Genomic DNA, 17,066 nt, shown 5'->3' with positions numbered 1-17,066 from the left:
AAGTGGCAACCCACTCCAGTACTCTTGCCTGGAAAATCCCATGGACAGAGGAGCCTGCTGGGTAGCAGTCCAAAGGGCCATACACAACTGGGCAGGCACGCAAACTGTGTTAGGTATAGTACTAGGAGCTCTGTATTAGTATTTGCTTCATCAGTAAATTACCTTATTTAATTCTATTAAAGAAAAAGTAAGATAAGGATTATCAGTCCCATTTTTAAAAAAAAAAAAAGTGACGTGTATTTTCTAGTAAGTGGCAGGTGTGTGTGTGATTCAAACCAACATCTGCTAACAAGGGGCAAACTTATGATTCAGACCTTGTATTTTTGTCATTCTTTACAAACTTCCTTATGGTACAAACTTTTAAAGAATTACTTGTTTAAGGATCGAAATGAATGTGGTTACATATCCATAGTGGAAACCTGACCTGGATGTTTTCATCTCTTATTCCCAATTAGCTGTGTCTAACTTGTTTAATTGTGTTTAACTTTTAAAATGTTTAACAGTAAAACATTTTAACCCTAATTTTAAGATCTCATAAACTTTAGTTTAATTAACTTTACAAGTTAACTTTTTTTTTATTATGCTAAGTGCTGTGGGGAAGTTTATTTGAGGAGGAGAAGAGGAGGGAACCAACACATTTAACTGTAAGAAGATCACAAGTGTCACAGAGTAAACAGTGAATTTATGTTAGCTTTGGACCTTAAGTGTCAGACTTGAGAAAATGAAGATGGGAGAAAGCACTCAGCTTCAGCGGGTAATAGGATATTTCCATGGGACGATTTTTTTATTCAGTATCATCATAGGTGCGGGAATATTTATTGCTCCTAAAGGGGTGTTAAAATACTCTTCACTCAACGTGGGCGTGTCCCTAAGTATTTGGGCTGCTTGCGCTGTGGTGTCTATGCTGGCTGCCCTGAGTCACGCAGAGCTGGGGACCACCTTCCCTAGAAGTGGAGCACAGTATTATTTTCTCAAAAGGTCTCTTGGACCCTTTATTGCTTTCTTCTACCTCTGGATCAATCTATTCAGTACTCCCGCAGGAATAGCTGCGCGCGGCTTGCTGCTAGCGGGGTACATTACGCAGCCTTTCTATCCTGGGTGTCTTGTTCCCGAGATGCCAAAGAAATGTTTGGCTTTGGCTATCTTGTGGTGCTTGGGAATTCTGAATGCTCGGGGAGTGAAGGAGGTGACGTGGTTTCAGACTGTCAGTACCGCTGTGAAAATGACAGTTCTCGGCTTCATCTCTGTAACTGGAATCGTGTTGCTGGTGAGAGGAAGAAGGGAGAGCCTAGCCAGGTTTGAGAAAGCATTTGATGCTGAAGTTCCGGATGCTTCACAGATTGCCGAAGCCTTCTTACAAGGATTGTATGCGTATTCTGGTTGGGGAGTCCTTGTCCGAATAGCAGGTAAAGTTATTATTTTTAAATTATAAAGAGCTCCACCAGGCTATAAACATACAAGGGTTAATCAGCTTAATTCTAAGAAAAAAACACAACATTGTTTCACTCTGACGTGTGTCTCTCTTCTGTCAGGTGGGTGGAAATGCATTAAACTCTCTACAAATGTGGTTTTCTAACTTTGGAAGGCAAAATATTTTCTAGGTGTTTACAAATTAAAACAAGTAAGTGTAGAACTGATACAGTTTAAGGACTCAGCAACAATTGCATTTTTTTTTTACTGAACAAATATCTTAATAGCAAAAGCTCATCAGAGAAAAATTTAAATACAGAAAATATAAATTAAAATAAAGATTACCAATTATCTTGTATGTACACACTTGCAGGGGTCACACTTGTACATATACTCATCATTTATTTTACTTAAAGCACATAGTGAGCATTCATAAACATTATTAAATATAAATGCCTTTAAATGAATACACAATATTCTATCATATGCAATTTGACCATTTTTCAAGCATCTCCCATTGTTGGTTACCAGAATTTTTTCCAGTTTTTCACTTTAAAATTTTATGGTTATTGTTCCAATCAGCATCCTTTTATATAAATCTTTGTGGAATTCTCATTGTTTTATTAGGAAAAAAGTCTTGAAAAATCTTAGTAAAATTACTAAGTGAACCATACAAATATTCAGAAATGTCTTGAGAAATATTGCCAAAATACATCCCAGAAAGGCTTTACAAATGTCTATTAGTGTGAATTAAAATGATGACACCTGAAATCATCAAACCTTTTTCACTCTTTATGGTCACTGAAGGTTGTGAAAATAAAATTTCAGAACTCATTTTTTCTTCATTTTCTAGTGAAAGGGCAGAGTTTTGCAAATGTTAATGACCAATTTCTTCCTTGTAGGATAGGTAAATGGCTATCTTTGTTTGTTTTCATTAATCTGTCTGTCAAGTCTGAGTTGCGACCTGCAGGATCTTTCGTGGTGCGTGGGCGCTCTAGTTGGGCATGTGGGCTCAGTAGTTAAGGCATGTGGACTTAGTTGCCCTGCAGCATGTGGGATCTTATTTCCCTGGCAAGGATCAAACCCATGTCTCCTGCATCTCCAGGTGGATTCTTAACCATTAGACCACCAGTGAAGTCCCTGTTGTTTGGCTTCTTTTTTCATTTTGTTCATAAGATTTTAAAAATTTCAGTCTTAAAGACTAGAAGTTTAATACCTACAAGTATTAAACTATCTATCTTTTAACTTTTCATTATCTCCATACTTGAAAACTCTTTCCCCATCTCAAGGTTTAGATAAATATGTATCTGAGCTTTTTTTCTCTAAATCTTTATGGTCTTTTTTCTTTTTAATACATGTGAATTATTTTGAGGGAGTTGCATACTGTAAGTTAAAAATTTTCCAAGTAGTTAAACATCTGTGTCAAACTGGTGTTGGCAATGTACAGTCAAGTTTAATCTAAGATTTAGCTCATCTAGAAACTTAACCCAAGGAGTGAAAAGAGCAGGTGAATCTACCCTAATATCCTAGACTGTCGTGACCAGATTAACAGATGAGCTATTCCAACCCTTCATTATCACAAACTTTTACTTCTGTAGTGTGGGCTGTAAGGTAAGGGAATATTTGCTCCAGTCCTCCTGGCCTAGAATCCAGGTTTTCTGAGTTGTTTTCTTATCCAAAAAGCTTATGTTGGGCACATCAAAGACACAAGAGTAAAACCCAGAATTCAGCAAAATTCCATTGCTGCTAAAGTTAATACTTTGTCTAAACTTGGTAAATAAGCATTCAACCAAATGAACTCTTTCTGTGTGTAGTCGTGTCTACTTCTTTTAGTTATTGTATGTTATAATGAACCTACTTCCAAAGATGATCTGGTTAGTCATTTTTTCTGACACTTTTTTTTTTTGCAGGAGAGCTGAAAAACCCTAGTGAGAATATCCCCAAATGTGTGGTCACTGCACTTACCCTCGTGGCACTGATCTACTTACTAGTTAACATCTCCTACCTAGCCGTCCTGACCCCGAAGGAAATCGTGTCCTCAGGTATGGTTGCACAGAACCAGAAGGAAGACACTCTATTTCATTGTCCTGAATAAAGGGAGTTTCGAGTATACAGTGAATCTTTTGCAGACTTTAAAATAATTATGCTAATCTGGTTCATGTTTTGGCTTATTTATTTAACTATTTATGTAAAGGTAGATGTTCAAAAGGTCAAGCAATTTCTTTAGAGCATATAGTAAAGAGTAAGGTCTAGCAGCCAAAAATATGGAAAACACCAAGAAATGTAAAAGGAAAAAAAAGCAGGACACAATGGGTAGAATAGAATAGAAAATATGAGAATACTTATCAAAGTCTCTTGTGATATACTTCATAAGGAGCAGGTGGGCGCTCTGGGTCAGCATTTGCCTCCAGGAAATACAACTCATACATTTTGTCTTCAGACATATCCCCAAAATCTATACAGAGTTTGAGTACTTAACCTTTCCTATTAGTGAAGTGGACATGAATCATATATGTGTGTGTGTGTGTGTGTGTGTGTGTGTGTGTGTGTGTATCTATAGAGAGAGAGAATTTCAGTTTACCATAAAAATTATTCGTATTTTCAGATTTTCAGAAATTACTGCCTTATGGTAAAGAAACTGGTTTTTTGCTCTAAAAATAGACAAATTGAAAGAAGCTCATTTCTCAATTGCACTTAATATATCTATATAACTATATTAATAAAGTAAATATTTTTTAAACTTTACACTTTCAGTTATCAGAAAAATAAAAGAAAATCAGTAATAGCTTTCACTGAAAAGAAAAATTAGGCTTATCTTACATCCAAGCTTGACGCTCCTCAGTTATCTCAACTCTAAATGACACTACTTATCCAAGACATGCATGCAACCTAGGTGTCCATCAACAGATGAATGGGTAAAGACGATGTAGTAAATAGATGGATAAGTAGACACTGTGTGTGTGTGCTCAGTCAAGTCTGACTCTCTGTGAACCCACGGACTGTAGCCCCCAGGTTCCTCTGTCCGTGGACTTGTCCAGGCAAGGATACTGCCATTTCTAACACCAGGGGATCGTCTCAACCCAGGGATAGAACTCCTGTCTCTTCTGCCCCCTGCATCGACGGGCAGCTTTCGCCACTGTGCCAGCTGAGAAGCCCCAGACAGACACTATGCAGCCATAAAACAATGAAATATTGTCATTTGCAGTAACATGGATGGACGTGAGATTATCATACTGAGTAAAGCTAGTCAGACACAGAAAGACAAATATTATATGATATCACTTATTTGTGGAATCTAAAAAAACACACAAATGAATTTATTTTACGAAACAGGTAACAAACTCACAGGCATAGAAAACAAATTACAGTTTGTTCCCAAAGGGGAAAGGGAGAAGGAATAAATTAGGAGTATGGTGTTAACAGACACTCACCACTACACATAAAATAGATAGGCAACAAGGATTTACTGTATAGCTTAGGGAATGATATTCAATCTAATAATCTATCATGGAAAAGAATCTGGAAAAAATATATATATAACTGAATCACTTTGCTGGACATCAAAAAAGTAACACAATATTCTAAATCAACTATACTGCAATTTTTTAAAAATGTAAAAAAGTAAAATGAGAGTATATTATTTGTTCATTTCCCACATTAGTAGTAATAATGAATGTGAAAATGTATGTGAAGTTACTCTAACAAAAACTGAAAGAATTCATTGCTAGCAGACTTACTGAAAGAAATTCTTCAGACTGAAAGAAAGTAACTTGAGTCAAAGGGAAGGAAGAAAGAAAACCAGAAATATTAAATATATGGGTAAATATAAAAGACTCCATATGTGTATACACACATTTTTTTAATTCTTTAAAAATACCTTAGATTATTTAAGGTAATAACTCTGAAACTTTAGTGTAGAGTTTATTAAATATATAAATATAACCTATATGACAATAATAGCACAAAGAAAAGAGAAGGAAATGAGCTATAGTAGGAAAGTTGTCCTAGTTTACTGAAATTAACTGGAAATTGACTTTTATGAATTTAAAGGTGGATGCTGTAATTACCAGACCAACTACTAAGAAAATAACTGAACAAATCAACAGAGGAATTAAATGGCACATTAAGACTATCTCTTTAGGGAATTCCCGAGCAGCCCAGTGGTTAGGCACTTTCACTGCCAGGACCCAGGTTAGATTCCTGGTTAAGGAACTAAGATCCCACAAGCCATACGGCATAGAAAAAAAAAAAATCTATTTAACAATAAATGAAAAATAGAAGAACAAAAGAACAAAAATACATAAGACATAAAAAACAAATAGCAAAGTGACATAGGTAAATACAATATCAATAATATTAAATGAGAATATGCAAATACAATAAGAAGGCAGAGATTGTCACACTGGATAAAATTATCAATCCAACTATATGCTGTCTATATGAGACACACTTTAGATTCAAAACACAATCAAGTATAAAGTAAAAGAACGGAAAAGTTTATCAGGCAAACATTAACTGTAAGAAAGCTAGAATATAATATTATTTATACAAAATAAAGACTAAAAGATTACTAGAGACAAAGAAAGGTATTTTGTAATGATATTAATAAAAGGATCAATGCATGAAGAAGATATAACAATTATAAATGTATACACCTCTAAATAACACAGCCCCAGAATACATGAAACCATACTAATGTAACTGAAAGGAGAAATAGATGATTCAGCAACTATAGTTGCAGATGTCCATACATCACTCAATAACTAGATGGAAAATCAATAAGGATATAGAAGATCTGCACATCACTATCAATCAAACTAATCTAATTGACATTTATAGAACACTCCACCAAACAGAAGCAGAATATTTATTTATTTCAAGCACTTATGGGACATTCCCTAGGATAGACATAATGTCAGGATATAAAGCAAGTCTCCAAAAATTTAATATTTCTATCATATGAAACATTTCCTTCAACAGCAATAGATGCACAATACAAACCAACAACAGAATGTAACTTGAGAAATCGCACATATTTGAAAATTAAACAACACACTTCTAAACAACCCATGGGTCAAGGAAGAAATCACAAGACTCTCAACAACTATGAGAAGTCTGAGATTTAACCCCTCATAAGGGAGTCAGGCACAGTTTCATAGATGTTGGCAATGGAGACAAAGACAATTTATTTTTCATATAATAGCAGTATCTAGAATGTCATTTATGCTGTTCCCCAAACCCTGATTCCCAAAAGACAAAGCAAGGAAGGCCAAGTGATATCTCCACATAACAGTAGAAGATCCTCAAGCTTAGGGAATCTAAATCTTTTACAAGTCTTCCTTCAGAAGACAGGTCCCAGGAATGGCTCTAAAAGACAAAAGGTCATTATTGTCCTTCTATCCCTATATTTTTCAGTCTAAATATTCCCTTCTAGAAGGCCACAATTGCCGCTATAAGAGGACTTAGCAAAGAGTGTACTCAGTCAAGTGGTTATTATCTGTATAATCTATGATCACATCAGTCCAAAAAGAGGATCCAGGTGTGTGAACCAAAATTGATTTTGAATCCTCTTGGCTTCTTTATGGTCAGGCTGCTGCCCAGAGTCTGTACCAACCAGGTAGATTGGGGTTGCTATGTGAGGAAAAGAAGAAGCATAAAATCCAGCTATGTTCAGGAAATCGTCCTGAGTTTCCAAAATAGGACTATATAACTACCTATGCTACTCTCCCTGACCATCACTCAGGAAGCAGCCAAGAGTAGGTGATCACTCTCTGAGAGTGAAAGCGTCAGTCACTCGGTCGTGTCCGACTCTTTGTGACCCCACAAACTGTAGCCCACCAGGCTCCTCTGTCCATGGAATTCTGCAGGTAAGAACACTGCAGTGGGTTGCCATTTCCTTCTCCAGGGGATCTTCCCAACTCAGGGATCAAGCCCGGGTCTCTTGCATTGCATGTAGACTCTTTACTCTCTGATCCACCAGGGAAGATCACTCTTCCCTGAATAAACACTTAGGGTTTATTCAGTGACCAAACTACCTGACCAAGAAGTGTAGACCAGAAGAATGTGAGGGAGGTAGAGTCAGAAATATTTCTGGGTTGACTTTTGATGAAGCCATCCAAGCATTAAACAATATCAGATGCATTCAAATGGTGTATACGAAAGATACATTGAATACCTTTGCCTTCAGCACGTTGATGTGCTTCTGTGATGTCAGCTGTCACATTTTGAATGGCCAAACACGTAACAAAGATTAGTTTCAAGGGCCACAGTGGTGTGGCCACAGAGGGCTGATCAAATTGGAATAGTAATACTGCAACCTGGAAAAGCGCCAACAGCTATGAGCTGTCATCCCAAGAGAGGGTCAAAGGTGCAACGCAGTCAATTTGCCAGAAGTGAGCAGGGACAAAATCTTGTGTAAATGGCCTCCTTCACTGTGAACAAATGGTCAAATCTTGACAGAAGTCACAGTGTGACATTTGGTGTTAGCCTTTGTAGCAAAAATATGGAGTCCTTTTTCTTATGTCCAATATATAATAGTCAGTTTTGCCATATCTAGAAAGATGGATTCAGACATTCAGTCATGGCAATCTGAATAGTTCAGTACCAATCAGCAGTTTTATTCCAATTATTCTCATCAGAGAATGGGCTCCATGGACAGAACTTAAGGTTATTCTCATAGCTCTGGCCAATTCCCCCCTTGATGAACCATGCTTATATTTCTAATGACATGAACTATTGTCAGAGGCCTGGGTGTTTGGTCTGTCACTTGGAAAACCACAGACTGGCAGACTAAAGACACCCCTCTCCGGGGCCATAAACTATAGAAAGAAATCAAGGCTGCTGATTGAATAATCTGCTTTTGATCACCAGTTCCCGAGCAGAATATCCTGTCTGTAGCATATTCTGCAAGCTGGTGCTGATACTCGCAGCTACAGCAGCCTGGCAGGCATCACAGGGCTTCAGTTCAGCTAACCCGTCGGTGGACCGTGACCAGATATTTACAGGGGCCCTTGTGAACAGAGGGCCCTGCTGAACCAGCAACTCTGCTGCAGTCAGCAAACTGGCACGTAATTTGCAATTTTTCATGCAAAACCAAGAGGCCACTGGGCCAGGCGAGCTGTGTTCTTGAATATACCATTTCCACTTGATAAGAGAGATTTGGGGGGCTCTTCATACCTTTTCAATAATTGAATTCAATTTGATTCATCCCCAAATGAGATTATCAGGCTGGAAAGTCATAAAGCCTCCATGAATGAGGTGTTCAGTTTTACAATATCCCAGTGCTACTTGCTAAGCTAGTATTATTTTTTCAAAAGGAATTTACCAGATAGTTGTATCAAGGAGGAAACAAGTAAAAAGCCTCAAGGGGCACCTCCAGCTATAAGGTGCCTCTCTTTGCTTGAAAATGCAGTAGAAAAGAGGCTTCCCTGGAGGCTTAGACAGTAAAGATTCTGCCTGCAATGCAGAAGAGCATCATCAGTCACAGAGACTTCCAAGTCAAAGCAGCAATTATGGTTGTGGATCCCCACTGGTAGAGAGGGTGCCAGAGTTTACTGGACAGCTTTCAGTACGGCTTTCAGTACAGTCTGTTGATTTGATCCTCCAGTTAAAGGACATTGATCTGTGAATTAGCTGATATGGAAGACTAGATAGAATCCCAAGTGAGACACATGCTAACTATAACACACAAAGAATTCTTAAGGTGCTGAGTCTTCTTTTACCGGTAGGGAACCAGAGACAATTTTTTTTTACTACCAGAGGTACTAAGCGTTGCAAATTTACATACATGTTTCCAAGAAAACTTACTTGGCAAGCAGTACCCTAAATTTTATTGGTGTTCAACAGCCTGTTGGTAGAAGTTTAATAATACCAATTCAGATCTTTTTAGACTGAGGCTTTTAACTTGTCAACCAACCGATCATGAAGAATATAGTGTACATTTTGGATCTCAGGTGGCAGAGGCACTCTTGAAAAATCCTGAAGACCAGCTGGTGGCAAATAGCAGGGAAGTTTAGGAATCCCTAGTGGAGTGCTGTGAAAGCCTATTGCAGGCCTTGCCACATGAATGTGAATTAGTCTTGGTCTTCAGGGGCAAGTGAGACAGAAAAGAAGTGCTGGCAATGTTTGAGACAGGATATCAACTGGCATCAATCTATACAATGCCTCCATTACAGTCCCAGTGTCTGGAACAACCACAACTGGGGCTAGAGGACAAGTGATCACTTAGTAACAATCCCCTGTAAACCTCCAGCTCCCAGTAGCTTTTGTCACTGGGCACATCATAGTTAGATTGAGATATTGCATCTTTTACCACCACCGTTGCTGCCTCGAAGTTTTCCATCAGGTCTATGATCTTTCTCCCACTGAGATTCGACATTGTTTTTTGAACCACACAAGGAAGGAGAAAGGAGAGGGGTTTCGAAGGAACTCACATGTCCCATTATACTCTACACACACCTCTTCCTAAAATAGCAATACCAACAAATAGCCAACAGTGGAAGCCATGAAACTATAACACTTTGAGTGTACCCAAAGGGCTTTATTCACAAAGGAACCTCTGTGGGTAGAGGGCTTCCCTTCCGCACTGTGAGTTCAACCCAGATCCCCTTAGCTGAAGGGCTTGTTGATGACTTGGGAACCCATATCTAAGAACCGTCATAAAGTTTCCCAGCCTGCTCGGATGGGTATAGCTTTCAGGGTAGGGAGACCTCAGTCAACCCCTAGTCATCTTTCTCCTCAACCAGAGGTTGAGGAGCAAAAGGGAAGAAGCCGTGGAAAAGAGAGTGCTATGTGCCACTGAGTAATTTTTATTACTCCTCAGTTAACAGAACTGCCTCCAGAAGACATAAAATATCTGAATAAATCTATATTTTTTTTAAAAAATTGAGTTAATAATCTAAAATCGCCCCACAAATCAAATCCCAGACCCTAGTAGCTTTACTGATGAATTGCATCAAACATTTAAGAAAGAAACAATACCACTCCTAAACAATCTCTTCCAGAAAATGGAAGAGGGGACACATCCAAACTTATTTTATGGAACCAGTATTTCTATGATACCAAAGCCAGAATAATTATTTACACAAAGAAAGAAATTACATACACATGTTACATCCAACATGTATTGTTCCGTGAAGTACAATGTCACACAGTTCTTAAAAACACTGGTAAATTGAGTCCAGCAACGCATAAAAAGGAGCATACACCATGAACAAGTGAGGTTTATCATTGGTTGGTTTAGCATCCCAAAAGCAATTAATATTTTACTAAGTTAATTTCATAACAGACAAGAATCACATTATAATATTGAGAGTCACAAAATGCTTTTGACAAAATCCGAGACTCATTCGTGATTTTTAGAAAAGGTTGGCAGTTTCAACCTATTACTTACACCAGTCCTGTGTCTTTGCTGCAATGATAATTTAATACTTTCTAAGCCAACTAAAAATACTATGCAGTATGAATTTTACATCAGCATGTAATTAGTGGCTTCTCTACTCCCTTGCAGATGCTGTTGCTGTTACTTGGATGGATAGAGTAATCCCTTCCATGCAATGGGCCGTTTCACTTGGCGTTTCTTCCTCAATAGTTAGCTCCCTCAACTGCAGTGTATTTTCAACATCAAGGTTATGGTACATGGCAAGCCAGGAGGGTCAGCTACCTTTGATCCTCTCAACGTTGAATATTCACTCTTGTCCAGTTGCAGCTGTGATTCAGATGCTCATCTTTGCCTCCATCTTAATTATTCCCTCAGACTTAATCCTTTTAATAAATTATGTGGGATTCACAGACTGGATTCAGCTTGGGCTAATGATGATGGGCTTGCTTAAACTGAGATTCCAGGAGCCCAACCTACCCAGACCTTACAAGGTAAGTCAAACCAGGGGGAGGGAAAAAAAAATCCTATATCTTTTTAAAGAGCATTTTGTACTTTTATTTTTTTTTCAATTATTTTTATTAGTTGGAGGCTAATTACTTCGCAACATTGCAGTGGGTTTTGTCATACATTGACATGAATCAGCCATGGAGTTACACGTATTCCCCATCCCAATCCCCCTCCCACCTCCCCCCACACCTGATTCCCCTGGGTCCTCCCAGTGCACCTGGCCCGAGCACTTGTCTCATGCATCCCACCTGGGCCGGTGGTCTGTTTCACCATAGATAATGTACATGCTGTTCTCTCGAAACGTCCCACCCTCGCCTTCTCCCACAGAGTCCAAAAGTCTGTTCTGTACATCTGTGTCTCTTTTTCTGTTTTGCATATAGGGTTATCATTACCATCTTTCTAAATTCCATATATATGTGTTAGTATGCTGTAATGATCTTTATCTTTCTGGCTTACTTCACTCTGTATAATGGGCTCCAGTTTCATCCATCTCATTAGGACTGATTCAAATGAATTCTTTTTAATGGCTGAGTAATATTCCATGGTGTATATGTACCACAGCTCATTTTGTACTTTTAATACTTCTTCCTTATATCTACATGAAAAAATCTTTCTAACCCACTGTGACCCCATTTTAGGAACATTTGAGAATAGATTTTATATTTAGGATATTCTACTGTATTACAGCTAGTGACACTTGAGTCAAGAAGGACCATATGTGAGAGGCATAAGGTCTGTATTCCGTCTCAGTGTGTGAGACTGAGCAGTGTCCAGGGCCGAGGATTATTTGAGCATCCTCTTAATGGCACTACCTTAGATTACCTTGTAGGCTTGCCTAGGGCTTTCCAGGCTTATCAGTTTAAATGTCTATCGATGTATAAGTCTCCAGCTTTAACTGGCCAACACAGAAGAACTACACTCTAGGTATCTGTGAAGTCGTATGATCACAAACTCATTCGTCTATTAAAATCTCACCTCAGAGACAGAGTATCTATGAAAGATTGACTGAGGGATACGTTCTCTGTTGATGCCTCAACCCACCAAAACCTCGGTCTACCATTAACTGCATTTGAAATGTTTCATATAAGCTTATGGAAAATTTTTTTCTTCTAATTGTCTACCATAACCCATCCATCTATATTGTGGATTTAATCGATATTCTGTTTAACCAAACAACCCCCAGCAACTCATTCCTATACTCACTGCAAAGAGAGTAAGTGGTTTATTTTTACATTATGCTACTCTCTATACTAGAGCCCCAAAGAAAGTTACTTCTAATATTTATATCAGAAATACTTGGGTTTCTATGTGGATTATTTAGTTTTCTTTACAGATCCTGATACCAAAAATCAGCCTGTATACACTAGTAACAAAGAGAATCTTGGAGACAGAGTTTGGGTGAAGTAGAAAAGAACAGCTGCATTGCCTTGTCAGGCAAAGGGGGCCACAGTGGGCTAACTCCCTCATGACTGTGTCCCAACCCGACATCAGGAGAGCTGTGAGGAGTCTTCTAGTCAGGGGCAGGGTTGCTGAGAAGGGTCAGGGGGCCTGCAGGGCCTGCCTTCCTTCAATCCAAATATCCTCTGACACCTGGGGGTTTCGTGATGACTTTCTCTCTAAGACCCTCTCTCTGGAATGAAGGATGCTTCATCAAGCAGTTAAAACTCTTCCATCTGGTGATGGTTTTAGTTCTTCAGAGGAGCTCAAAGATATTGCTATGCCTATCCCCTGAGGGGAAGCCGCCCCGCCCCGGCGCCACCCTCCCGCATCTCGACAGTTTCTCCCGTGTCTCTGCATCCCCGCTCCTCTCTGACTGTGGACTGTTTGAACTGTCCTTTGGAACTCAGGGAAGGTCACGGAGGCTGAATGAAGCCTGTTTCCTACAAATAAGAAATGGGGGACACAGAAAGGCTTTTGTACCCAGGAATCCACAGGGTTCTCCTGCTCAGCTTCAGTACTTAGACTGTAAGCTGTTGCTTCCCTTTTCATGTAGGCTGCTAGAACGCGCCAAGCTAAGTTAGCGGTCAGTCACTTGGTCAGCTTATGGCATGCATGTCTTGCTATATCACCTTTTATTGTTAGGCCTATAAGTCATTTTTAAAGGGGGTAGGTTTCAAATAATCATTGTTTTATCAATGAATCATATTCTAAATAAATCAAGGGGCCTCTTTTATTATGGACCTTGTATAAGGTAAAAGGATGTAGCAGAATACCGGCAGAAATACCTCAGCAGTATACAAAGTTGTGGAGTCAAGTAGAAGGTTAAAAAAGAAAATCAACACAGTTTCATAATTTAGACTTTTAAAGTCTACTGTGAAAAAGAATAACTTTTGGGTTTCTTGTATAAATTCAGATTCCTAGACATCACCCCTGGGGATTCTAATGCTTAGGGTGAGGACCAGAAATCCACATTTCAAGATTGAAAAGAAGGAAAGATAATGATAATCTGAGTCACTTAATGATCTAATAAATACTGAAGCAACTACTAAGGAACCACTATGTGGAAGACACTAGTCTAAACACTTTAGAGATAGATAGATAAATTTCCCATTAATAAGGCATTGATAACTTCCTAGTCTAATAGGAGAGAGAAGAGTTACACAAAATACAGTAATAGGCAAGAATCAACAGCATTTAACTAAGCATTTTACTGCTTGCAATTACCACTCTTTTTTTTTTTTTGCAATTACCACTCTTTAATTATGTATAAATGTGCATGCTTGTATATTCTTTAATTATCCAAATTAAGGTACACAAATTTGAAAGATATATATTGTTAAGATCCATATTAAGGAAAAAGTGAAGATCAGAGAAAATGAATCCAACCCTGTGGTCCTTTTATGATAAAAACGTTCCCAAAAGGAATTATATATAGGTTCCATTCAGCTTAGTCGCTCAGTCGTGTCCGACTCTTTGTGACCCCATGGACTGCAGCAGCCCAGGCCTCCCTGTCCATCACCAACTCCCGGAGTTTACTCAAACTCATGTCATGAGTTACTCAAACTCATTGAGTTGGTGATGTATTCCAACAATCTCATCCTCTGTTGTCCCCTTCTCCTTCTGCCTTCAATCTTTCCCAACATCAGGGTCTTTTCCAGTGAGTCAGTTCTTCACATGAGGTGGCCAAAGTATTGGAGTTTCAGCTTCAGCATCAGGCCTTCCAATGAATATTCAGGATGATTTCCTTTAGGATGGACTGATTGCATCTCCTTGCAGTCCAAGGGACTCTCAAGAGTCTTCTCCAACACCATAGTTCAAAAGCATCAGTTCTTCGGTGCTCAGCTTTCTTATAGTCCAACTCCCACATCCATACATGACTACTGAAAAACCATAGCTTTGACTAGACAGACCTTTGTTGGCAAAGTGATGTCTCTGCTTTTTAATATGCTGTCTAGGTTGGTCATAACTTTCCTTCCAGGGAGCAAGCGTCTTTTAATTTCATGGCTGCAGTCACCATCTGCAGTGATTCTGGAGCCCCCAAAAATGACGTCTGTCATATTAGGTTATATGTAGGTTGTATGTTATGTCATTATGATTGAGGTACAAAAAATATTAATTTTGATATTGCTTGAAAATAAAAAGTTCAAAAAAATTTATAATGAAAAAATGCTTTATGGTAATAGTATGGAATATTTCTGAGGGTCATTATTCAAGAGATCTGCATGGGAGTTCCCTGGTGGTCCAGTAGTTAAGAATCTGTCTGCCAATGCAGAGGACACAGGTTGGATACCTGGTCCAGGAAGATTCCATATGCCACAAGGCAACTAAGCCTGTGTGCTAGAGCCCACGAGCTGTAACACTAAGCCTGTGTGCCCAAACTACCTGAAACCTGTGTGCCCTGCAACGAGAGAAGTCTCCACAATAAGACGCCCAGACACTGCAACTAGAGAGCAGCCCCTATTCGCCAGAACTAGAAAAATCGTGCATGCAGCGATGAAGACCCACACGGCCAAAATAAATAAAGAGAGCTAAATGGGCAACTGGCACGCACTTATGAAAAAAATCAAAGGGAGAGCAAAATGGTGAAACTACTAGGAAAAAGCTTTCACTTCTGCTACTTCACACTCTGAGGAGATTCCCAGCAGATTGTTTTCTCTTATATAAAACTAAGGAAGACCTGGTAGGTAAATATTTTTTTATCAATGAAACCAACTTCCTCCATATTAAACAAATGTTTGTATATAAAATATTTCACATTATTATTTGTAATCACTTCCAAGTCCACTCTAACACAAATTTATGTCTGTCCTCAGGTACGCTTGCCATTTGTATTTGGAACCATGGCCATGTCTTTGTTCTTGGTTTTGACACCCATCATCAAGTCTCCTCAGATGTACCATATCTATGTTATTCTTTTTATCTTCAGTGGACTTTTATTTTATTTGCCTTTTGTGCATTTTAATTTGGGTTCTACATACTTCAACAAGATAACTTGCTTTTTACAGTTACTACTAAATGTTTCACCTACTGATGACATTGATGAATATATTTCAATAGGAGAAAATGTACAGAAAAATTCACCTGTAACTGCAACCAAAAAAGAATAAATAAATTACGCATATTTGGCAAACTATTGACTTATTAAAAGTATCTTTCCCTTTCAACTAGAATATTCCTAATACATATTCATATTCCTTATGTATATGTATACACATGCCACATATGTAACACCGCACAAAATACTTAATGTCCAGCACTTTAACACTTTAACTCTTGTTGTTTGTAAACGAAACCTTACTTCTCCAATAAATCATGCCGATTCCCAATTTCCCAAGAGTGTAGTAGATGTCCCTCTTTGTTCACTAATGCTTCTGAGTTTATTATTAATATGTCAGAGTCCACACCCTTTTTTAATTGTCTACTTACTTTTTCCCTAAAGACAGCGAGCACCCTAAAGCTAGGGATTACTCCTTAGCCATTTAAAAAAATTTTAACTACATTTCATATATTTAAATTTGTATACTCTCTCCCTAAGACAGTGTGTGCATAAAAATAGACAGCCTATAAAATAAATATCTGAATGCACAGGCAAGTGAGTGAGTAAGTGAATGGACTGTCAGGACACATCCCTGTAGAGGGCATCTCCCTTGATAGCTTCTCAGTTTGGGTTCTCGGCAGCACCTCAGAAGTATTCCATTAATGATTATAGCTCTACATTTCGGCATGACTGAGGCTGGAGCGCTATATAGAGACAGTACCAAAGAAGAGTTTAACTAGTTCTTACCAAATATTTATTCTCTTTCACCTCTTAACTGACTTCTCTGAAACTGCTTTTGTCAATATGACCCTACCAGTGTCAACATAAATGTATCCATTTGTATTTATCACAATGGTCTCTGGGGACCTGACATCACTATTCTAAACATAACTGCAAACCATTTTTAGTGATAGTATTGAAAGGATTCATACAAAATGAAAATCAAATCCTGGAGAGGGCAAATAGGTATCAGAGAACCTAAGCTGAGAAAAAAAAAAAAAAAACCTGTGGGTAATTGAGGACAAAACTAGGTATAGCATATATACTCACTTACGACCTAGTGGACACTTAATAAGACAGAGCCCTCTCTTCCATTCAAATTTTGTCTCAATGAGGTTTTTGACAAAATGTGTCTGGCAAAGAAACTCACACATGGTAGGTGTCTGAACGGTGTGTAGTCTATAATCTGTTTGAAAGTTGATTCAAATGTTCTAGAATATAGGCCTTTGAGTTTAAAATTTGACATTTTAAATAGCTAGGGAGTCTGGTTTGTAGGACGCAAGTCAGAGGAAA

General features: G+C 38.4%; 1 protein-coding gene across 1 annotated transcript; it reads left to right on the top strand.

Moving 5' to 3' along the window:
* Positions 1 to 608: 608 nt before the first annotated feature.
* LOC122679578 (solute carrier family 7 member 13-like) lies at positions 609 to 15,866 on the top strand. The gene is made up of 4 exons (XM_043880398.1): positions 609 to 1,406; positions 3,321 to 3,452; positions 10,919 to 11,280; positions 15,550 to 15,866. The coding sequence occupies exons 1-4, from the start codon at positions 722 to 724 to the stop codon at positions 15,841 to 15,843; spliced, it is 1,473 nt and encodes a 490-aa protein (XP_043736333.1). The 5' UTR covers positions 609 to 721; the 3' UTR covers positions 15,844 to 15,866.
* The last annotated feature ends 1,200 nt before the right edge of the window (positions 15,867 to 17,066 follow it).

This window comes from Cervus elaphus, chromosome 21, assembly GCF_910594005.1.
Source record: "Cervus elaphus chromosome 21, mCerEla1.1, whole genome shotgun sequence".
Taxonomy (NCBI): Eukaryota; Metazoa; Chordata; class Mammalia; order Artiodactyla; family Cervidae; genus Cervus; species Cervus elaphus.
The sequence above is the reverse complement of the archived record's forward strand: the minus strand, read 5'-3'. Positions and strand labels throughout refer to the sequence as shown.

Excerpts from the sequence above, each read along its gene's own strand:
- LOC122679578 (XM_043880398.1), top strand. The coding sequence starts at position 722 with ATGAAGATGGGAGAAAGCACTCAGCTTCAGCGGGTAATAGGATATTTC. Across the intron at positions 1,407-3,320 it reads AGTCCTTGTCCGAATAGCAG|GAGAGCTGAAAAACCCTAGT; the intron begins GTAAAGTTATTA and ends TTTTTTTTGCAG. Across the intron at positions 11,281-15,549 it reads ACCTACCCAGACCTTACAAG|GTACGCTTGCCATTTGTATT; the intron begins GTAAGTCAAACC and ends GTCTGTCCTCAG.